This window comes from Coregonus lavaretus (genome assembly GCF_964263955.1).
Source record: "Coregonus lavaretus genome assembly, chromosome: 21".
NCBI classification, from domain to species: Eukaryota; Metazoa; Chordata; class Actinopteri; order Salmoniformes; family Salmonidae; genus Coregonus; species Coregonus lavaretus.
The window spans coordinates 14,631,831-14,657,211 of NC_140008.1; the positions used below are offsets into that span (position 1 = coordinate 14,631,831).

Sequence of the window (25,381 nt, forward strand, 5' to 3'; positions counted from 1 at the left end):
TTATTCACCCAAGAGTTGTGTCCTGAGGTGCATCAGTTAGTGACTCTCAGTCTTCTGTCTCCAGACCTTTCCCCAAACATCACACTGTCATGTTCTCCCCCTCTAACATAAATGTATGTTCTTCATGTAACTTTGAAGGAATTATGTCGCTTTGAAATATAGTCTACAGCAATCATTCCATCTAAATGGTCTCTACCTTGTGAGTACTTCAACCATACTGTGCAGTATGTCACAGAGAGCAATGGTATATATTCTCCACCATGTGGGTGTAGCTTTAGATGTCCAATCAGTTTGAAGCCAGTGCCACAATCAGGGCAGTAATATAATTTTTCCACTGTTTGGATTTGTATGTTCTTTTTGCAGAATCCTTTGCAACTACAATTATACTATTTCTCCCCTGTGTGGATCCTTCTGTGATATTATAGATTTCCACTCTGATTGAATGTTTTGCCACAATCAGGGCAATGAAATGACTTCTCACCTGTGTGAATTCTAATGTGGATTTTCAGATTGCAGCTGGTGATTAATCCTTTGCCCAAACACGGCAGTGATACAGGTTCTCTCCTGTGTGGCTCCTCCTCATGTGTATTTTTAGACTACTGTTCTTGCTGAACCATTTACTACGAATATGACAACAAAACCTATCTGCAATGTGTTTAGAGGTGATCTTTCATACTTTCTGTGGACTCCATTTGCTTTCCACACACTCCATGAAGTTTTTTTCTTTATCCTTTGTATGAGTTTGAACGTGTTTAATCAATGAGCCCATGTAATTAAAATATTTGCCACACACCTTACAACAACAAGGAGTAGCATGACTTTGACTGGTTGATTTCAGGAGGGACAACTGTGTGGATTTCTTACCCTTAACATTGATACGGGACCTTTGTCCTTTTACCATCTCTTTTCTCTTTGATTTGACTGTCTTAAAACCATTCTCCTTACCACTTTGAGCTGCAGAACAGTCTGGATTTACAGCAGAGACAGGCTGAGAGACACAGTGGTTGGTTCTGATTCTCTATAGTCCTCTCCATCAGGTTCTGTTTTGATCTGTTCAGTTGTAGTATTGGGTAGAGTATCTCTCTCTCTGTTTCCTTCCTTTTGGGCTTGATAGAGATGTGAGAGCTGAGTTGGGTCCTCATCACGGTCACTTTTCACACAGGCAGAAGTCAAAATTGAGTCTTTAAGTAAACATGTTTTTAGTCATTTTTATTCAAGAGCACATAAAGAACATGTACCATACATACACAACATATTTGCTGTCTTTACAAAGGAGCGTAATTACATTCATTGTTAAGGGTACATTTTGGCTGTATAGAGCAAATATTTCAAGAGTCTGAATAAGAATACAATTTGGATAAAGCCACAGAAAAACAACAGAAACAAACAAAAACCCCAGAAATGATAGAATAAGACCAGTACGATATGTCAGGAACATACCTATGCTGTCTATGTTGCAAGATTTATGTAATTCTCTCCATGTCAGCAAGTTCCCCGCATAGACCTAACCACATATCTTATGAGGGTGCATGTTTATTTTTCCAGCATTTTGTTACACATTTCCTTGCTGCTGCTAAAAGATAATCTATCAATTTAAGTGCCGAGGATTGGAGTGTATTCACAGGAACAATACCTAGAAGGAGATGACATTGGTCTGGTTTAATAATAATACCTGTGATTTCCTGTATAACATGGAGAATTTCAGACCAAAAGACTGGATTCAAAATGGAGTCTCAATCTCAATCCTTTAAACTGCTATTCCTCCTGTCTGGTCCTGAGTTCCTCCTGTTCCTCTTTAATCTGTGTGGGCTCTGGGTCCTCCTGCCCCAAACTGGGGCTCCACTCCTGCTCACAGTGCTGCTGCTCAGGGGGGACCTCCACTTCAGACACAGAGAGAGTGAGCTGCTGGAGGTCTGGAGGGAAGGAGAAAGGATGAAACAGAAAACAGAATGACACACATGTAAGAAGGTAGGAACCAAAATGTTGGTCAATGTTTCATGTGGGACACTAATTAGTGATGAAGACGGGAAACGTATCAAATCACCCCATAGCAGAGAGGAAGAGGCGGGCGCCATAAATCTAATAATCTGAGGCTGGTGTTAGATTTGGTTGAGTATTGTGATCTATTGGATGACTTTCAGAAAGCATTTGATACCGTAAATCCAAGTTTAATCTTTGATTGTCTTAAGCATTTGAAGTTTGGTAATTTTTTTGTTGATGCTATTAGAACTCTGTATAATGGTGGCAATAGTTGTATCAAACTCTGTCATGGAACATCCTCAAGGTTTAACATTTACAAAGGAATACGACAAGGTTGTCCAATCTCACCATTTTTTTTTGTTAGTATCTCAAACCTTATGCTAATTAGTTTATCAGTCAATTTGAAGGCATTACATTCCAGGCCAGAGAGATCAAGATATTCCAACTGGTGGATGACACATCACTTTAAAAAAAAACATTTGTCACAAGCTAGATTAGCATTGGATATTGTGAAGCAGTTCTCCAAACTCTCAGGTTTGGTATTAAATCTTTCTAAATGTGAGATGTTTGTTCTGAAAGGAGCTGTCAATCCAGCAGGTTGTAACATCTCTGAAAAAGAAACTGTAACCTACCTCGGTGTAAAGCTCACCAAAAATCTTAATGCTGTGAATTATCTTAGTTTGAATCCTGTAACTGAATCTATCAAAAATAAATTATCCTCATGGTTAGGGAGGGATTTAAGTCTTCAAGGGAGGGTGCTTTTATCCAAAGCTGAGGGGCTATCTCGTGCATCCTATCTTTTTTCATCTATTGACATTCCCAAATCCACTTGATGTACTTTAGATAGGCTATAGTACAACTTCATATGGAAAAACAAGCCACATAAGATAAAAATAGATGTTATCACCAACAGGGTTTGTGATGGCGGTCTAAATGTCTTAGACGTCACTCTCTTTAATCAGATATCAAAAGTCAACTGGGTTAAAAGGTACTTAAAAGCTCCTCCTTCTATTCTGGTTAGAGCCAGTTTGCGCTGTTCTGTGAAGGGAGTAGTACACAGGGTTTGTACGAGATCTTCAGTTTCTTGGCAATTTCTCGCATGGAATAGCCTTCATTTCTCAGAACAAGAATAGACTGACGAGTTTAAGAAGAAAGTTATTTGTTTCTGGCCATTTTGAGCCTGTATTCGAACCCACAATTGCTGATGCTCCAGATACTCAACTAGTCTAAAAAAGGCCAGTTATTGATTTTTTAAATCAGCACAACAGTTTTCAGCTGTGCTAACATAATTGCAAAAGGGTTTTCTAATGATCAATTAGCCTTTTAAAATGATCAAAATTGTTAAAACAAACGAAATATCACATTGATATAAGTATTCAGACCCTTTACTCAGTACTTTGTTGAAGCACCTTTGGCAGCGATTACAGCCTTGAGTCTTCTTCGGTATGACGCTACAAGCTTGGCACAGCTGTATTTGGGGAGTTTCTCCTATTCTTCTCTGCAGATCCTTTCAAGCTCTGTCAGGTTGGATGGGGTGCGCTGCACAGCTATTTTCAGGTCTCTCCAGAGATGTAAATGTAATGTTCGATCGGGTTCAAGTCCGGGCTCTGGCTGGGCCACTCATGGACATTCAGAGAATTGTCCCGAAGCCACTCCTGCATTTTTACATTTACATTTTAGTCATTTAGCAGACACTCTTATCCAGAGCGACTTACAGTTAGTGAGTGCATACAATTTGTATTTTTTCATTTCATTTTATTTTTTCATACTTTTTCCTGCGTTGTCTTGGCTGTGTGCTTAGGGTCGTTGTCCTATTATAAAGTTAACCTTCGCCCCAGTTTAGGTCCTGAGCGCTCTGGAGCAGGTTTTCATCAAGGACCTCTCTGTACTTTGCTCCGTTCATCTTTCCCTCCATGCTGACTAGTCTCCCAGTCCCTGCCGCTGAAAAACATCCCCACAGCATGAGGCTCCCACCACCATGCTTCACCGTAGGGATGGTGCCAGGTTTCCTCCAGACGTGGCACTTGGCATTCAGGCCAAAGAGTTTAATCTTGTTTTTTATCAGACTAGAGAATCTTGTTTCTCATGGTCTGAGAGTCCTTTAGGTGCCTTTTGGCAAACTCCAAATGTGCCTTTTACTGAGGAGTGGCTTCCGTCTGGCCACTCTACCATAAAGGCCTGATTGGGGGAGTGCTGCAGAGATGGTTGTCCTTCTGGAAGGTTATCCCATCTCCACAGAGGAACTCTGGAGCTCTGTCATAGTGACCATCGGGTTCTTGGTCACCTCCTTGACCAAGTCCCTTCTCCCCCGATTGCTCTGTTTGGCCGGGCGTCCAGCTCTAGGAAGAGTCTTGGTGGTTCCAAACTGTGTTCTTGGGGACCTTCAATGTTGCAGAAGTTTTTTGGTACTCTTCCCCAGATCTGTGCCTCGACACAATCCTGTCTCGGAGCTCTACGGACAATTCCTTCAACCTCATGGCTTGGTTTTTGCTCTGACATGCACTGTCAACTGTGGGACCTTATATAGACAGGTGTGTGCCTTTCCAAATCATGTCCAATCAATTGAATTTACCACAGGTGAACTCCAATCAAGTTGTAGAGACATCTCAAGGATGATCAATGGAAACAGGATGTACCTGAGCTCAATTTAGGGTCTCATAGCAAAGGGTCTGAATACTTATGTAAATAAGGTATGTTTGCAAAAAATGTCTAAAACCCTGTTTTCGCTTTGTCATTAAGGGGTATTGTGTGTAGATTGATGAGGGGGGAAAATAATTATATATATTTTAGAATATGGTTGTAACGTAACAAAATGTGGAAAAAGTCAAGGGGTCTGAATACTTTCCAAATGCACTGTATGTTTTGTTTTCAGTTGGTAACATTGGAGAGGCTTTGCTGGCTTTGAGCTCCAAGTGGTTTATTGGCAGAGCCCTCCCTTTCAGTGATTGTCTTTTGTAAATTAATTTGTATTCGGGCAATTCCATGGTAATGGAATTATACTGAGACTCTTTTTAAAGTGAGATTTTTTCATGTTAATGTGTAAAACAAAAACTTGTACAAACCGTACAACTCTCTGCACAATGACTACCTTGAACAATTTACACAGGTGTGAAGTTTGGTAACAGAACTATGGTCAAATCTGCCTCAGTTTATTTTGTTACCAAACGTTGTATCTGCACAGTTCTTCCTGTAAATGTGTTTTTGTAAAATATTAAGTGAAATTCTTAAAAGTACTCATTGTGCATTGAGTTCTATGGTTTGTTAAACTTAGAAATCAATATTTGGGGTTTGGTATACATTTTAAAGTGAAATCTGAGTCTCAGTGTAATACCAGTTACCATGGAATTGCACATTCCTAATACTATTCATTTTCTTCCCTTTCATCAGAAGTACAGTTTTGTTTGTCATTGTTTTTTTTTTGTAAAACTCAGTCAGGAACCATTAGTCCTGTGGAATTACTGTTGCATTTTAGAAAATAGCTATGATATAAGAAGCCTTTTGTGTTATATTATCTATGTATTGTACGGTTTCTAATTCACTACAAGCAAACCTAAACCTGAGGTAGGTTCAGTTCGCTTGAACGTTTGCTACGCTGCGGAACAGTTTGTACTTAACGACACGTTTCCCCAAAACTTTCTTAAAACAGACAGGTACGTTTGCTCCCATTTGGTGGGTGTGGCGAGGAGTGGCTTGAAGCAATGAGTGACGTATTTAAAGGGTAGTGGCCATGCGGATAGCGTTCCCCAACCGCCGTTTCCATTCAGTTGAACGTTCCAGAACGCAGCCATGGTGGTCATGAATGTATCGATGCATTCGTGCATTGTGGAGGGCATTGCCACATTCGTGACTAGGTATAGGTGTGCTTGTAGTGACTGTGTAACCGTACACTACATGGATAAGATTACACAAAAGGCTTCTTATATCAAACTTAATGGTAGCTGAGTATTGTAACAAACCTGCTCTGTGCTTTATCTCAGGTTGAAGAAGATTGTCGAGCAGCCTCTGTAGACGGACAACGTCCTCCTGATACGCTGCTATTGTTTTTTCAACGACCCCGAATATCTCTTCAGCAGCAGTTGTTAATCTCTTGTTCAGAAAATCCCTCAACTGTATTTTAGACATTTTTTGATGATTTGAGTAGCTAGATAGCAAGCTGTGCACATTGTTTTCATCACGTATGGAATCAGCGACAAAAGCATCCGGTTGCATCAGCAAGTAAATAATATGCACTCTCAGTCGTGCACGAGTAAACCCATTTTGCTTTATCGGCACTTATCGCATCCACTTTGATTCCTTAAGAAACATATACAGTAAACAATAATAGTATATTTAGGGCAATTAAAAACAATTACAGTCAATCATATGAACTACATGAATCTTAGTTAAATGCAACTTGATAGGCCTTTATCGAGCATAAAACAAATGGATTGGTGACTAGATAACTGTCAAACATTTCAATTTTTCCAATGTTTCATAATCGTGCAATGAACACAGTCGGAGGAAAGACAAATGTGCAGGTAAAGACGCCTCACAATAAACATGTTATCAACATTTATTCGGTTATAGAAACGGCAGATAAAATGTACAATCGCTAGATGGAAAAACCGCCACATCTCAAGGTTCATGTACAGTTGAAGTCAGAAGTTTACATACACTTAGGTTGGAGTCATTAAAACACGTTTTTCAACCACTCCACACATTTCTTGCTAACAAACTACAGTTTTGGCAAGTCGGTTAGGACATCTACTTTGTTCATGACACATGTAATTTTTCCAACAATTGTTTACAGACAGATTATTTCACTTATAATTCACTGTATCACAATTCCAGTGGGTCAGAAGTTTACATACACTAAGTTGACTGTGCCTTTAAACAGCTTGGAAAATTCCAGAAAATGATGTAATGGCTTTAGAAGCTTCTGATAGGCTAATTGACATCATTTGAGTCAATTGGAGGTGTACCTGTGGATGTATTTCAAGGCCTACCTTCAAACTCAGTGCCACTTTGCTTGACATCATGGGAAAATCAAAAGAAATCAGCCAAGACCTCAGAAAAAACATTGTAGACCTCCACAAGTCTGGTTCATCCTTGGGAGCAATTTCCAAACGCCTGAAGGTACCACGTTCATCTGTACAAACAATAGTACGCAAGTATAAACACCATGGGACCACGCCGCTGTCATACCGCTCAGGAAGGAGACGCGTTCTGTCTCCTAGAGATGAACGTACTTCGGTGCGTAAAGTGCAAATAAATCCCAGAACAACAGCAAAGGACCTTGTGAAGATGCTGGAGGAAACAGGTACAAAAGTATCTATATCCACAGTAAAACGAGTCCTATATCGACATAACCTGAAAGGCCGCTCAGCAAGGAAGAAGCCACTGCTCCAAAACCGCCATAAAAAAGCCTGACTACGGTTTGCAAATGCACATGGGGAAAAATATGGTACTTTTTGGAGAAATGTCCTCTGGTCTGATGAAACAAAAATAGAACTGTTTGGCCATAATGACCATCGTTATGTTTGGAGGAAAAAGGCGAAAGCTTGCAAGCCGAAGAACACCATCCCAACCGTGAAGCACGGGTTCGCAGCATCATGCTGTGGGGGTGCTTTGCTGCAGGAGGGACTGGTGCACTTCACAAAATAGATGGCATCATGAGGAAGGAAAGTTATGTGGATATATTGAAGCAACATCTCAAGACATCAGTCAGGAAGTTAAAGCTTGGTCGCAAATGGGTCTTCCAAATGGACAATGACCCCAAGCATACTTCCAAAGTTGTGGCAAAATGGCTTGAGGACAACAAAGTCAAGGTATTGGAGTGGCCATCACAAAGCCCTGACCTCAATCCTATAGGAAATGTGTGGGCAGAACTGAAAAAGCATGTGCGAGCAAGGAGGCCTACAAACCTGACTCAGTTACACCAGCTCTGTCAGGAGGAATGGACCAAAATTCACCCAACTTATTGTGGGAAGCTTGTGGAAGGCTACCCAAAAACGTTTGACTCAAGTTAAACAATTTAAAGGCAATGCTACCAAATACTAATTGAGTGTATGTAAACTTTTGACCCACTGGGAATGTGATGAAAGAAATAAAAGCTGAAATAAATCATTCTCTCTACTATTATTCTGACATTTCACATTCTTAAAATAAAGTGGTGATCCTAACTGACCTAAAACAGGGAATTTTTACTAGGATTAAAAGTCAGGAAATGTGAAAAACTGAGTTTAAATGTATTTGGCTAAGGTGTATGTAAACTTCTGACTACAACTGTATATGAATGGGTCTACATGAGCATATCACAACAAATGTTCTTAATAATTGTCAAAACATAAAAAACGTATCTTCCCCTCAGAGTGGATATTGACATCAGGCTTAGAGGTAATAACAAAAATGGTAGTAGTAGTGGTAAATTCACTTATTGTGAAAACTATTTTAACAACATCAAACAAGAAAGTAGCAGATTAACTTTTAACAATACATTTTAACTCTAAAAACATGTTTTATGTACAGATGGAGGACAGGTTCAAATGTCTGTTGTGTCATCCTATAATTAATGAGCAGAGACTACCGTTGCTCAAAAATCCACTAACTGCTCTGTTAGATACAGTGAGGGAAAAAAGTATTTGATCCCCTGCTGATTTTGTACGTTTGCCCACTGACAAAGAAATGATCAGTCTATAATTTTAATGGTAGGTTTATTTGAACAGTGAGAGAGAGAATAACAACAACAAAAAATCCAGAAAAACGCATGTCAAAAATGTTATAAATTGATTTGCATTTTAATGAGGGAAATAAGTATTTGACCCCCTCTCAATCAGAAAGATTTCTGGCTCCCAGGTGTCTTTTATACAGGTAACGAACTGAGATTAGGAGCACACTCTTAAAGGGAGTGCTCCTAATCTCATCTTGTTACCTGTATAAAAGACATCTGTCCACAGAAGCAATCAATCAATCAGATTCCAAACTCTCCACCATGGCCAAGACCAAAGAGCTCTCCAAGGATGTCAGGGACAAGATTGTAGACCTACACAAGGCTGGAATGGGCTACAAGACCATCGGCAAGCAGCTTGGTGAGAAGGTGACAACAGTTGCTGCGATTATTCGCAAATGGAAGAAACACAAAAGAACTGTGAAATCTCCCTCGGCCTGGGGCTCCATGCAAGATCTCACCTCGTGGAGTTGCAATGATCATGAGAATGGTGAGGAATCAGCCCAGAACTACACGGGAGGATCTTGTCAATGATCTCAAGGCAGCTGGGACCATAGTCACCAAGAAAACAATTGGTAACACACTAAGCCGTGAAGGACTGAAATCCTGCAGCGCCCGCAAAGTCCACCTGCTCAAGAAAGCACATATACATGCCCGTCTGAAGTTTGCCAATGAACATCTGAATGATTCAGAGGAGAACTGGGTGAAAGTGTTGTGGTCAGATGAGACCAAAATCGAGCTCTTTGGCATCAACTCAACTCGCCGTGTTTGGAGGAGGAGGAATGCTGCCTATGACCCTAAGAACACCATCCCCACCGTCAAACATGGAGGTGGAAACATTATGCTTTGGGGGTGTTTTTCTGCTAAGGGGACAGGACAACTTCACCGCATCAAAGGGACGATGGACAGGGCCATGTACTGTCAAATCTTGGGTGAGAACCTCCTTCCCTCAGCCATGGCATTGAAAATGGGTCGTGGATGGGTATTCCAGCATGACAATGACCCAAAACACACGGCCAAGGCAACAAAGGAGATGCTCAAGAAGAAGCACATTAAGGTCCTGGAGTGGCCTAGCCAGTCTCCAGACCTTAATCCCATAGAAAATCTGTGGAGGGAGCTGAAGGTTCGAGTTGCCAAACGTCAGCCTCGAAACGTTAATGACTTGGAGAAGATCTGCAAAGAGAAGTGGGACAAAATCCCTCCTGAGATGTGTGCAAACCTGGTGGCCAACTAATGCGTTTTTCTGGACTTTTTTGTTGTTATTCTGTCTCTCACTGTTCAAATAAACCTACCATTAAAATTATAGACTGATCATGTCTTTGTCAGTGGGCAAACATACAAAATCAGCAGGGGATCAAATACTTTTTTCCCCCTCACTGTAGAGATGGAGAGTTCTTATGTTCAAGCAGTAATTCAGTCATATCTTATTCACCCAAGAGTTGTGTCCTGAGGGGCATCTCCTCTCACAGGTGGAAGTTAGAACATGACTCTCAATCTTCTGTCTCCAGACCTTTTCCCAAACAGCACATTGTCATGTTTTCTCCCTTGACGGTTGTTCATGTAACTTTGTAGGAGTTCTATCATTTTGAGAACTGCTGCAATCATTGCACCTATACAGTGATTCCTTGGTGTGTCTTTGATTGATTGTTATTCAATGTACCTGATTGGGAAATGCATTTTGTACTATGAGGACACCAGTATGGTCTCTCCCTTGTGAGTCCTCATGTGCACTTTCAGATTGGTGCCAGTGTTGAATCCGGTTCCCCCTTCTCTCCTGTGTGAATCTTCATGTGCACTGACAGATTACTGGCAACGCTGAATCCTTTGCCACAATCAGGACAGAGATATGGTTTCTCCCCAGTGTGGGTCCTCATGTGTCTTTTCAGATCTCCAGTCTGCATGAAGCATGTACCACAAACACGGCAGGAAAAAGGTTTCTCACCTGTGTGGCTCCTCATGTGCACTGTCAGCTTACTGTTCTTGCTGAACCATTTACCACAAACATGACAACACAATCTAGCTGCAATGTGAGTTTGGAGGTGCTCTTTCATACCTTCTGTGGACTCCATATGCTTTCCACACACTCCACAGAGTGTTTCTTTATCCTTTGTATGAGTTTGAACGTGTTTAATCAATGAGCCCATGTAATGAAAAGACTTGCCACACACCTTACAACAACAAGGAGTAGCATGACTTTGACTGGATGATTTCAGGAGGGACAACTGAGTAGATTTCTTACCCTTAGTGTTGATACGGGATCTTTGTCCTTTTACCATCTCTGTTCTCTTGGATATGACTGGCTTAAAACCTGCCGGAGGCCTTCGATTCTCCATACCACTTTGAGCTGCAGAACAGTCTGGATTTACTGCAGAGAGGGGTTGAGAGACACTGGTTGGATCTGATTCTCTAAAGTCCTCTCTATCAGGTTCTGTTTTGATCTGTTCAGTTGTAGTATTGGGTAGATTGTCTCTCTCTTCGTTTCTTTCCTTTTGGGCTTGATAGAGATGTGACTGCTGAGTTGGGTCCTCCACACAGTCACTTTTCACACAGGCAGCAGTGAACATGGAGTCTTTAGCAACAGTCTCAATCCCTTGAATCTGCTCTTCCTCCTGACTGGTCCTGAGTTCCTCCTGTTCATCTTTAAGCTGTATGGGTTCTGGGTCCTCCTGCCCCAGACTGGGGCTCCACTCCTGCTCACAGTGCTGCTGCTCCGGGGGAACCTCCTCTTCAGAGACAGAGAGCGTGAGCTGCTGGAGGTCTGGAGGAAGGATAAGACAAAACTTAATGACATGTATGTGACAAGGTAGGAACCAAAGGATTGGTCAGTGTTTCATGTGGGACCCTAATTAGTGATCAACTTGGGAAACGTATAAAAACACCCCATAGTCCTTCTCAGGTGAGAGCTTGGTACTGGAAGTTCCTGTGTGTGTATGTGTGTGTGTGTGTGTGTGTGTGTGTGTGTCATGCTGTTTGAGAAGAAATGTTTGGGCTGTGGTCCATTGTTATGAAGGTATGTGTTGAGTTTGGCCATCAGTGAGTTTATTGACGTTTGACAATATTTAATGTGTATGTAAATATCAATATGCCACTGTAATAATGTAAGTTTTGTTTTCATGTGTTTGGAGAGGCTTTGAGGTCCAAGTTGTTTATTGGAAGAGCCCTCCATTAGTGACTGTCTTTGTAAATTAATTTGTATTCCTATTCATATTTACTGTTAATTTTGTATTTTTCAGTGGAAATTGTTAAAAGTAGTCCTTGTGCATATAGTTATATGGTTTGTTAAACTTTGAAATTAATGGTTTGTTTGGTATACATTTTAGTGACATCTGAGTCTCAGCGTAATTCCGTTACCATGGAATAGCCCATTCCTATTAAAGCTGCACTATGCAGAAATCACTCCGCCACTTCCTGGTTGCTAGAATTCTAATAGTTCGCCTAATTCCAGTTTATGTGACAAAACAAGCAAGTATAGTGTAGAGAATCATTGTACTACTATCTAATCCGCTGTCAAATATATTTAACATAACCAAAAATATTGTATTTTCAGCTGTTTGAAGCTGGTGTAGAAGACGCAAAAATGAAACTTAAGAATGGGAAGCATAGAAATAGTGCACATAGAATAGATGTATCGCTTCTTAGACTTGCTTTCAATGAGAATGACAGATCTAGAACTCACATTTCTATGTGAATTTGGTCAGGTCATCCCACAAAAATGACATATTGCAGCTTTGATATTAATAGTTCTCTTTTTTTCATCAGAAGCACTGCATTTTATCTGTTTTTTGTTGTTGTAAAACTGCATTGTGGAAGGCACCACCACGTTCATGACTAGGTTTAAGTTTGCTTGTAGTGAATGGGTAACTGTACAATACATGGATAAGATCACACAAAAGGCTTCTTATATCAGTTCAACACTAAATTGCACTGGACTAATGGTTACTGACTGAGTTATTATAATTTTTTAACAGTGACAAATCTACTTCTGATGAAAGAAAGACAAAACAATTAATATCAATAGGAAAACAAATTAATTTACAAAAGACAATCACTGTAAGTGAGGGCGCTTCCAATTACCTCATTCATAGACACTAACTATTCATAGACACTATTCATAGACACTAACTATTCATAGACACTAACTATTCATAGACACTAACTATTCATAGACACTAACTATTCATAGACTACTAACTATTCATAGACACTAACTATTCATAGACACCTAACTATTCATAGACACTAACTATTCATAGACACCTAACTATTCATAGACACTAACTATTCATAGACACTAACTATTCATAGACACCTAACTATTCATAGACACTAACTATTCATAGACACTAACTATTCATAGACTACTAACTATTCATAGACACTAACTATTCATAGACTACTAACTATTCATAGACACTAGCTATTCATAGACACTAACTATTCATAGACTACTAACTATTCATAGACACTAACTATTCATAGACACTAACTATTCATAGACACTAACTATTCATAGACACTAACTATTCATATACACTAACTATTCATAGACTACTAACTATTCATAGACTACTAACTATTCATAGACACTAACTATTCATAGACACTAACTATTCATAGACTACTAACTATTCATAGACTACTAACTATTCATAGACACTAACTATTCCTAGACACTAACTATTCCTAGACACTAACTATTCCTAGACTACTAACTATTCATAGACTACTAACTATTCATAGACACTAACTATTCATAGAGAACTAGCTATTCATAGACACTAGCTATTCATAGACACTAACTATTCATAGACACTAACTATTCATAGACACTAACTATTCATAGACTACTAACTATTCATAGACTACTAACTATTCATAGACTACTAACTATTCCTAGACACTAACTATTCCTAGACTACTAACTATTCCTAGACACTAACTATTCATAGACTACTAACTATTCCTAGACTACTAACTATTCATAGACACTAACTATTAATAGACACTAACTACCTTTTGCGCCTACTGAAGGTACAGTATCTTCTTCCCGGGGGACTTCTGTTAATCCTCTCGAGTTTACAGACGTTTTGCACTGGTTTGCTATGGTTGTATTCATCAATCTAGCAAGAAGGCAATATTTTCAATGTAGTAGTAGTAGTAGTAGTGTTCCCAGTTTAAATCAAAATGTTGGCCATTTAAACAGCTATTGACAAAGGGAGATGTGCTGTGAAAAGGGCGCTTTTTCTTGGTTGTACTGATGTGCTTTGTGTCTATCTCCGACGTAAAAAATAGTTTGACTTCCACACAAAAATACTTATTTTGTAAATTACTTAAGTGTGTATGTCACATTCTTTATCATACAGTTATGAAAGTTATATATTTAAAACCGCCTACTCGATAGGAACCCAGCAATGTCATGTCTGTGTCAGGAGAGGCTATACGGACACGCCTGGTGCTCAAAATTGATGACGTATGTATTGTCGACTGGGGACGAACGGATTCAGTTCAGTCAGTCATCCTAATGAGCCTTCCCTAGCTAGTTTATACTTGTGGCTAGAAACTTCAATGAGAATTTGAAACTTGTCTGCCTGAAATTGGGACTTGGGAGAGTGTTCAGAATCATTCCGGTTTTACCAGAGTAATTGTACATTTTCGTTGAAAATCACTACAATAAATGTGCTTTAGCTGTCACCCTGACCTGATATTGGCTACACTATCTAGTTACTGCAAGACAGCAGCCAGCAAGCGGGAGCGAAGGACACACTGTGCCCTGTGTTGTTGTGTTGCCAGCTTGCAGCACAAAGTCTCCCCATTGAGCAGTAGACTGTATCACGGTGACATTCAGAAGGTTACCAATATTACAAATTATTTCTCATGTAGGCAGCTATCCTACTCTAAATATAAATCAGTGGGATGGAACAAATTGGCCACGTTAGCTACCGCCAGCGACATGTGATACAGCTGTCCGGTGAAGCAACTGCTGCCCAGTGGGAACCAACAGTGGGAAGCAACTTGATACAACACCGTTGTACTGGCCATTCACACCGGCTTGTCGTTACATTAGCTAATTGGCATGTCACGGTGACCTCCAGATGGTGACCAACACTACAAGTTATTTCTCCCTCGCCCATCGAAATTTACATCACTTTCTTTTACAAGTTTTAACTAGCGCCATGCTGCTGTTGTTGCCAGCATAAACTAGCTGAATAAATTAATCGACAAAGTCGTCCCCAGAGTCACCGTACATACCCCAACATGAAGCCATGGATTACAGGCAACATCCGCATTGAGCTAAAGGCTAGCGGTGCCGTTTTCAAGAGCGGGACACTAATCTGAACGTTTATAAGAAATCTCACTACGACCTCAGACGAGCCATCAAACAGTCAAAACGTCAATACAGGACTACGATTGAATCCTACTACGCTGGCTCTGATGCTCGTTGGATGCATTTGTATTTGTTAGGGATCCCCATTAGCTGCTGCCTACTCTTCCTGGGATCCAAACATATTAAAGCACTTACATTACATATAAAACCAAATATAAAATTACATTATTACACCACTACCTAGCTACAATACAAAATGTTTAATACCACCATACAACAATATCACAATGTGTGCGTATGCATGCATCTATACCCTTGTGTGTGTCTCTTCACAGTCCTTGTTTTTCCATAAGGTGTATTTTTACCTGTTTAAAAATAAATCTGATTCTACTGCATCAGTTACTGTAATGATGTCATGTCATAGTATTGTGTGGACCAGGGGAGAGTTAGTAGATAAGTGGTTTGCTGCCACAGAGTCTACATTCCGTTATGTCAGAGGAGATTACTGATGTTGATCTTAGAAATGATTGATGGACAGGATATATGACTTGGGGGTAAAGAGTAATAACATCAAAGAGAAGGGAGTGCCCATGGAGGTTTACCAGATGTTCGTGGAGAGACTTGTAACAGAGTGTATATATAGAGAGAGTGGATCTTTGTTCTGGAGTTAGGAAGTTGGAAGAGACAGGGCTATGTCTGTTATAACTAGCCAAGGATACCATATTAAATATCTTATATGAACTCCTCATCAAAAGTGTCTAAGTACATCCTTACATTCGTAATCACTTGATATCCTAGAAACTCATCATAACAGTTACCTGATGTGGAATAGAGTTCCATGTAGTCCTGGCTCTATGACCGCCAAGAGTGTGCAAAGCTGTCATCAAGGCAAAGGGTGGCTATTTGAAGAATCTCAAATATAAAATATATTTTGATTTGTTTAACACTTTTTTTGTTACTACATGATTCCATATGTGTTATTTCATAGTTTTGATGTCTTCACTCTTATTCTTGTAATGATGTCATAGTATTGTGTGGTACAGGGAAGAGTTAGGGGATAATTGACTTGGTTCCACTGAGTCTGCATTCCTTATGTCAAAGGAGATTACTGATGTTTAGGATATCATGATGGATGGACAGGATATATGACTTGGGGTAAAGAGTAATAACATCAAAGAATGGGAGTGCTCATTGATGATGGCCAGATGGGGTTGAGGAAATGTGTAACCAAGAGTATAAAAGCTGTGAGATTTGTGTGTAGGGGCAGTTCAACTGACAAAGGGCAGAACTATGTCCGTTTGTTAGATGAACCCACGGGCTCGTGATCCAATAAGTACTTGGTATAAAATCTCCACAGAATGTCTAAGTAAATTCTTGCATCTTGAACTTCTCAATACCAGAAACTCATCATAACAATTCTACAATGTAAAAATAAAGAAAAACCCTTGAATGAGTAGGTGTGTCCAAACTTTTGACTGGTACTGTACATTCACTGAACAAAAATATAAACGCAAGATGTAAAGTGTTGGTCCCATGTTTCATTTAAATTTACATTTAAGCTCTTATCCAGAGCGACTTACAGTTAGTGAGTGCATACATTTTTCATACTGCTGAAATAAAAGATCCCAGAAATGTTCCATATGCACAAAAAACATCTGTCAAATGTGTTTACATCCCTGTTAGTAAGCATTTTTCCTTTGCCAAGATAATCCATCCACCTGAGAGGTGTGGCATATCAAGAAGCTGATTAAACTGCATGATGATTACACAGGTGAACCTTGTGCTGGGGACAATAAAAGGCCACTAAAATGTGTAGTTTTGTCACACAACACAATGCCACAGATGTTGCAAGCTTTGAGGGAGTGTGCAATTGGCATGCTGACTGCAGGAACGTCAAGCAGAGCTGTTGCCAGAGAATTGAATGTTAATTTTTCTACCACAAGCCACCTCGGTCATTTAAAGTATTTGGCAGTATGTCCAACTGGCCTCAACTGCAGACTACGTGAGACCACGCCAGCCCAGGACCTCCACATCCGGCTTCTTCACTTGCGGGATCGTCTGAGACCAGCCACCTGATGAAACTGAGGAGTACTTCTGTCTGTAATAAAGCCCTTTTGTGGGGAAAAACGAATTATGATTGGCTGGGCCTGGCTCACAAGTGGGTGAGCCTATGCCCACCCATGGCTGTGCCCCTGCCCATTCATGTGAAATCCATAGATTAGGGCCTAATTAAGTTATTTCAATTTACTGATTTCCCTATATGAACTGTAACTCAGTAAAATCGTTGAAATTGTTGCATGTGGCGTTTTATAATTTTGTTCAGTATACTACTGTCCTGTATAGGCTACCTGAACCTGCATGACATGAGCTGTCCTCACGCTCTCTCCCAGCTTGGATAGAATGTTGTGTGTAAAACCAGTCTTAATGCCAGTCAGTCCACACTCAAAACACTAGCTTACTAGGGATTGTTTCATTATGCAGTGTACCATCTATAGCTACACTATATATACAAAAGTATGAGGACACCCCTTCAAATTAGTAGATTCAGCTATTTCAGTCACACCCTTTCTGACAGGTGTATAAAATTGACCACACAGCCATGCAATCTCCATAGACAAACATTGGCAGTAGAATGGCCCGCACTGAAGAGCTCAGTGACTTTCAACGTTGCACCGTCATAGGATGCCACCTTTCCAACAAGTCCGTTTTTCAAATTTCTGCCCTGCTAGAGCTGCCCCGGTCAACTGGAAGTACTGTTATTGTGAAGTGGAAACAACGGCTCAGCCGCGAAGTGGTAGGCCACACAAACTCACAGAACGGGACCGCCGAGTGCTGAAGTGCGTAAAAATTGTCTGTCCTCAGTTGCAACACTCACTATCAAGTTCCAGACAGCCTCTGAAAGCAACGTCTGCACAATAACTGTTTATCGGTTTATGTGTTTTATTAAGATAGTATGCATATTCTCCCTGTTTTCTTCCACCGACAAGCCATTAAATCGAGTTAAGGAGGAAACTGACAACTTTGCAGCCTGAATGGAGGACGGTTTATGTACAAAATGGTCACCGGGGAGACGGAAGTGTATTACCGGATGGGCACATTAATCCCAGACGATAGTGAGGATCAGTGGAGGCTCCTCAGAGGAGGAAAGGGAGGAACATCCACCTCAGTGAATTTTATAAACATTAAAATTGTGAAACATTAAAAAAGTTATCCTTTTTAGATAAAACTATACTAAATATATTCACTTCACCAAATAATTGATCAAAACACACTGTTTTGCAATGAAGGTCTACAGTAGCCTCAACAGCACTCTGTAGGGTAGCACCATGGTGTAGCTGGAGGACAGCTAGCTTCTGTCGTCCTCTGGGTACATTGACTTCAATACAAAACCTAGGAGGCTCATGGTTCTCTCCCCCTTCAATAGACTCAGTAATTATGACAACTTCCGGAGGAAGTCCTCCAAAGGATCAGATAATGAATCTAGTCCCGAAAGCATAAACTACAGCTAGCTAGCACTGCAGTGCAGTGCAGTACAGTTTTGAAAAAATGCATTTCTTCCTAAATTAAGAAGAAGCAAGAGAGAGAGCTACTGTATATTTCATAGTATATTATATATATATATATATATATATATATATATATATATATACAGTGGGGAGAACAAGTATTTGATACACTGCCGATTTTGCAGGTTTTCCTACTTACAAAGCATGTAGAGGTCTGTCATTTTTATCATAGGTACACTTCAACTGTGAGAGACGGAATCTAAAACAAAAATCCAGAAAATCATATTGTATGACTTTTAAGTAATTCTTTTGCATTTTATTGCATGACATAAGTATTTGATCACCTACCAACCAGTAAGAATTCCGGCTCTCACAGACCTGTTAGTTTTTCTTTAAGAAGCCCTCCAGTTCTCCACTCATTACCTGTATTAACTGCACCTGTTTGAACTCGTTACCTGTATAAAAGACACCTGTCCACACCAGTGGCGGCTCCTGAAAAAATTCTCAGGGGGGGCAATTTTTCTGATGATTTAGGTGACCTACACACATTTTAAAAAAGATATGTCCAGCAACAACATGAAGACAGGGGCAGCATATAAGTCAATACCAGAAGCATTTATTGACTGATCTCAAAAGTGTTGGCTTACCAGGGTTGGTGGAGCCCTCAGTTTCATCTTTGCCTCGCAAAGCTAACTCAAACACTCCGCAAAACTTCACACACTGGATTAGCCGGCTGAGGATGTGGCGGTTCTTGCTAATGTCGTAGTAAATATATTTGTTATAGTGAATATGGAATATGATATGTTGAGTAAAATGTTGTGCTAAGATCTATTTAGGTCAGGAGCTGGTTATAAGTTCTGTTCCTATCCAATAACAATGGACAAAAGGGTCCTATCTTGTCAGCCTTGTCAGCAGGTGGCCAAGGACAACACCCACGCCATAGGCCTCTCAGTTCTTCCAACTCACGAGTTCTTGCTCTGAGGACACACACACACACACACACACATCATCACTGTTAAACACACACACACACACACACACACACAAAAATCCCCTCTCTTAGGCTGAACATTTGAAGACAGAGAACCCGACTCAGAGCCAATGCAACAGTGACACTAGCCTGGAGGTGACCTCGCCCAACTCATCAGGACCAATCAGAAGATCAGAACTACTAGATTCAACCTACTTCATTTATTGCATAAAATGTCTGCACACAATGAAACATTGTCTTCAGATAACGAACGGGTCCGTGCACGCGATTCCAGATATCTTTACCTCTGAATAAACTGCCTTTATTATACCATATCCACCCTGTCCAAAGTCTCTACTTGGTCTCAGTTCTCCAGTAAACTTGTGATTATCAACACTAACCTCATCGTTGTGGCGGCGGACAGCTAGCCTGTATCCCTCATCCAGTTGAGTGGCAATGTTCACTCCCCAAAGCAGACAATCTCAAACAGCTATCCATGTGGGTCTTTGACAGCTCATGTTTCTTAATCTTTCCTGAAAGATGGTGCATGTCCGTTACACACCAGTCGCTGTCCAAGCGGTGCTGTCTGCCGTGCCGCCTTCAGGGTGAAAGAGTAAGCAGGGGGTAGCAGAAGACTGCATTAGCTACATCGCAGCCTGCTAGCCAGGTTTTTCGTTCGTACTAATTTTTGGAAAATCCTCGGGTGTAGGACTTTCCGCCTTTAGTAGAAACCTGTTGAATTATTAAATTTGGTCTGGGAGGTCCTAATTGTTTCGTTGCCAATTTATCTTGATTTGTTCGCCGACAAAAAGTAACTTATTTCAAAGAGACAATCGAGTTGCACTGAACGCTATAGCAATCTTACCAGTAGTACGTGAATTGATTGACGCTGCTACCCGCTCTTTTCTTAGTTACGTTCATGGTTACGTTACGTATGACGAAAGCGCGTAAGTGCAAGCCCTCAGAAACCCATAGAGATTGTATTGAAAGCTCTGATATTTGAAAAAAATAGATTTTACATGGGAGTCTATGAGAGACTTCTGGGCGATTTTCAACCTGACTGAAATCGGGGGGGGGGGGCCATTTGAAGCACGACTTTAGCCTGATTGGACATTTAGTGGCAGATCAGACGTCTAGATTACAACACTGATAACTACTGTTGCCGTGATATAATTGATTAGAAAAAAAATCCCTTCCTTTTCCCGTTTGGCAGTGCGTCGCCCATATCGCCCTATTGAACACACCGCCCCTGGTCCACACACTCAATCAAACAGACTCCAACCTCTCCACAATGGCCTAGACCAGAGAGCTGTGTAAGGGCATCAGGGATAAAATTGTAGACCTGCACAAGGCTGGGATGGGCTACAGGACAATAGGCAAGCAGCTTAGTGAGAAGGCAACAACTGTTGGCGCAAATATTAGAAAATGGAAGAAGTTCAACATGACGGTCAATCACCCTCGGTCTGGGGCTCCATGCAAGATCTCTCCTCGTGGGGCATCAATGATCATGAGGAAGGTGAGGGATCAGCCCAGAACTACACGGCAGGACCTGGTCAATGACCTGAAGAGAGCTGGGACCACAGTCTCAAAGAAAACCATTAGTAACACACTACGCCGTCATGGATTAAAATCCTGCAGCGCACACAAGGTCCCCCTGCTCAAGCCAGCGCATGTCCAGGCCCGTCTGAAGTTTGCCAATGACCATCTGGATGATCCAGAGGAGGAATGGGAGAAGGTCATGTGGTCTGATGAGACAAAATAGAGCTTTATGGTCTAAACTCCACTTGCCGTGTTTGGAGGAAGAAGAAGGATGAGTACAACCCCAAGAACACCATCCCAAACGTGAAGCATGGAGGTGGAAACATCATTCTTTGGGGATGCTTTTCTGCAAAGGGGACAGGACGACTGCACCGTATTGAGGGGAGGATGGATGGGGCCATGTATCGCGAGATCTTGGCCAACAACCTCCTTCCCTCAGTAAGAGCATTGAAGATGGGTCGTGGCTGGGTCTTCCAGCATGACAATGACCCGAAACACACAGCCAGGGCAACTAAGGAGTGGCTCCGTAAGAAGCATCTCAAGGTCCTGGAGTGGCCTAGCCAGTCTCCAGACCTGAACCCAATAGAACATCTTTGGAGGGAGCTGAAAGTCCGTATTGCCCAGCGACAGCCCCGAAACCTGAAGGATCTGGAGAAAGTCTGTATGGAGGAGTGGGCCAAAATCCCTGCTGCAGTGTGTGCAAACCTGGTCAAGACCTACAGGAAACGTATGATCTCTGTAATTGCAAACAAAGGTTTCTGTACCAAATATTAAGTTTTTTTTTTTTTTTTTTTTTTTTTTTTTTTTTTTTTTTTTTTTTTTCTGCTTTTCTGATGTATCAAATACTTATGTCATGCAATAAAATGCAAATTAATTACTTAAAAATCATACAATGTGATTTTCTGGATTTTTGTTTTAGATTCCGTCTCTCACAGTTGAAATGTACCTATGATAAAAATTACAGACCTCTACATGCTTTGTAAGTAGGAAAACCTGCAAAATCGGCAGTGTATCAAATACTTGTTCTCCCCACTGTGTATGTATGTATATATATATATATAATATTTTCACTTTCACCTAACTAGCATCTGGCTCAAACACCTGGCTCAAACAGAGAGGGATGCTATGTTAGCTAGCTGGCTATGGCTATCCAACACTGGAACTTTTCCAAGTCGAGGTAAGCTTTTGGTTTTATTAATTTATTGCCTGCAGGTGTAACTGCTAAACTGCTTGCTGCTGACTGTACACTGTACTGCATGATTGTAGTGGGTTTACTAACGCGTTAGTTCTAGTAGCTATGTTGACTATGACGTGACAACAATGTAGGCTGTGTGCGGTTAGAGGTCATGATAGGAAGGTTTGGCTTGGAAATGTGTTTTATTTTCAGGCAGCTGATGTGTTGTGCACTTAAGTCCACAAGCGAAGGGAAAAGGTGAGAGGAGAGAGAGCGCGTAGATCGATGCGATTAGGAATGATATATACAACAAGCTGTTTGTATGTGGCTGCTATGAAAGTGAACTGTGGTTTGCGTGTGTTCAGGGGTGTATTCATTGCGCCGATTCTGTTGAAAACAGAATAGAAACTCCAATAGAAACTCTCAGTTGCAACTGTTGGACTAATGATTACACGCTATATCAGCTAGATGCAGGAAAGAGTTTGTAAGGTGGAATTGAATGTGTCACCTTGATTACTCAATTATCTCGACCTGTGCAACTACATTGTAAACTTTCATTCATAGGCTAGGTTGTAGCAACCTCATGATGGGTACAGGGGAAATTCGAGCATCATGTATTAGCCTAAACCTATCGATGTTACATTGAGCTGGGTGAATGGAATATGAATGACAGCCATCCAATATGTTGTAATAGAAATTAGGCCACATTCATAAAAATAAAAATAAACATCCTCCCTCATCTTAAACGGCACCGACCCTAATGGTGAGGACCCATACCATAGCGCTCACTAGCGGCTACCCAGGATAGGCTTGTTGAAATTACGTTCAACGACTGCTGACATTATGACATTTAGGCATACCAGATAATTTTTATACTACACTTCCTCTAAAAAAATAACCAACTTTGTCATTGCTCCTTTTGTTTTGTAAATTTGAGGTAGTTAGACAAACGTAATGAGTAACAAACCTTCTCTGTGTAGGTTTAACGGTATCTCAGGTTGAAGAACAATGTCGAGCAGCCTCTGTAGACGGACAACTTCCTCCTGATACTCTGCTATCATTTTATCAACGACCCCAAATATCTCATCAGCAGCAGCTGTTAATCTATCGTTGAGAAAAACCCTCAACAACTGTATTTTAGACATATTTAAAGAATACAAATTGATTAGCTAGCTAGGTGGCTGTGTTGTTTTCATCCCATCCATGTCCGTGAGGCAACAACAACATCCGGCATTACTAAGTAAAACAGGAATCCACTGTTCGTGCACGTTCAAGTAAACACATTTTACACTTTCGCCACCTGCTGGACTGTGGTGCAACATGGCCAATGTACTGATGTAGTAGCACGTGTCAAACTCATTCCACGGAGGGCCGAGTGTCTGCGGGTTTTCGCTCCTCCGTTGTACTTCATTGCTGAATTATGGTCACTGACTAGTAAGGAACGCCCCTCACCTGGTTGTCTAGGTCATAATTTAAAGTAGCAGCCAAAAACCAGCAGACACTAGGCCCTTCATGGAATGAGTTTGACACCCCTGTAGCAGCACATGAACTATAAACGAATGGCTAGTACCAAAGTATGAGTCATAATACCCATAAAACCTAGCGTAAAAGCCGGAAATGTTTCCAATCGTTATTTCACCATTCACTTTTGTGTTGGGGATTTTAGAACTACTTCATATAAGGTCTGTGTTTCGTGTAGGCATACCCTGGCGTGACGTTTTGATAACTGCGCAAATCCTTCTCGGACAAGGTCATTTTTATACATATATTCGCCTGTAATTACCCCCACACACAAAAAAACCGAAATGCTAATTAGCCGCTAAAGTGGCTATCATACAGAACAACGCATCTTGTTACAAGCTTTGCCATCATCCCTCAAGGCACATTTTTCAATGCAAACTCGTCGACAAGTAACCTTTTTATAGCCGTTTTAGTTTCTTGTGTTAATAATTGATAATGTTTCGTGTTTATTCTTGTTTAGCATTTTTCAAATTACCTAGCTAGCTACCATAAACATTTTATTTTTTTAATTACTCCAATTATTTTCATTACCCTCTGGCTGTAGCGAACTAGCTAACATTAGGTCTCTCTGTCGATCAGAAGCAAGGATGGTTCTGTGCTATGTACCGGATTGTAACCGCTACATTGATAAGCATACGTGCATTTTATCATTTTCCAACCTCTGTAATCGAGAGGCGTCGCTGGAGCCATGTGATAAGGTAAGCCCTGTTTGCTAGCAGGTCAAAGATCTGTGGTTAACTAGTAGGTACTTATGAAAGTTAACTAGATATCCACCGACTGTAGTTACGTGTACAATGCACGTTGCCTTCCTTACAGGTAAAAATAAAACCAGCATAGGCTACCATAATAACTGTTGTGACCTTTTTATTGAGTCTTTAGTGAGCTAGCCAGATACTTTTTCACAAGGTGACATGTTAGCTAGCGTTAGACCACCAGGGAAAGAATATTTAGCTAGCTAGTTAACGTTAACTCACTGTTGTGTTGTTGTAATCAGACTTGCTAGTTAACGTTAGGCCGGCGCCATGGCAAGGATAGTTGGTTAGCTAGCATATCACCACTTAGAAAAGTCTGACTACACAAACGGTAAGCTAATTAGCCTAACACTAGTACTTTGTTATAAGCATACCGTTTGGGAAACAGCAGATCGAATTGCAGAAGATATAAACATCTTCAAAGCGTAGCTGGTTTTGTCCCGTTGATACAACACTTATGTGACGACATCAACACAGCTCGATTGAGAGGGTCTGGTTTACACTACGTATACCACAGATCGACATTATCGGCAATGTGAAGCAAATTATTTTGGGTCGAGATGCTTTCATTTTGAGGATCAAGTGTTTATGGCGCTTATGAAGTTGTCACAGCTACACCAACTTGTCTGTATTCTATTTATGTACGTGTTATGTATTTTAAATTAGTGTTTTGCAATTCTTAGTAATGTAAATTCTGCATTTCTTCAGTTATCTGTGAGCAAGAATGAATAAACTCAAACGTGCACCTGGCTCAACTATTCCGTTGTAGTACAAGCACTGTCAGCAATGTTACCATCACTTTCATTCACAAGCTTTTTTTCATTAGCATCATGAAGACTGTTCCAAGTTGGGAGAATAACCAAACGTGCTTGGTCATTGACTGTACTGACATAGAAGTTGCTACTCCA

At 40.7% G+C, this 25,381-nt stretch overlaps 1 protein-coding gene across 2 annotated transcripts; it reads right to left on the reverse strand.

The window, feature by feature from the left end:
* Positions 1-1,201: 1,201 nt before the first annotated feature.
* Positions 1,202-23,414, reverse strand: LOC311148829 (uncharacterized protein). 2 transcript variants are annotated; one of them, XM_084185823.1, is made up of 3 exons: positions 23,168-23,414; positions 10,926-11,444; positions 1,202-1,913 (listed from the first exon to the last, which is right to left on the reverse strand). In XM_084185823.1, exons 1-3 carry the CDS (start codon positions 23,343-23,345, stop codon positions 1,756-1,758), a joined length of 855 nt encoding a protein of 284 aa, XP_084041949.1. In that variant the 5' UTR covers positions 23,346-23,414; the 3' UTR covers positions 1,202-1,755. The 2 variants fall into 2 exon arrangements, with proteins under 2 accessions (XP_084041949.1, XP_084041948.1); XM_084185822.1 differs by lacking the exon at positions 1,202-1,913 and having other exon boundaries at positions 10,327-11,444; positions 23,168-23,408.
* Between the last annotated feature and the right edge of the window lie 1,967 nt (positions 23,415-25,381).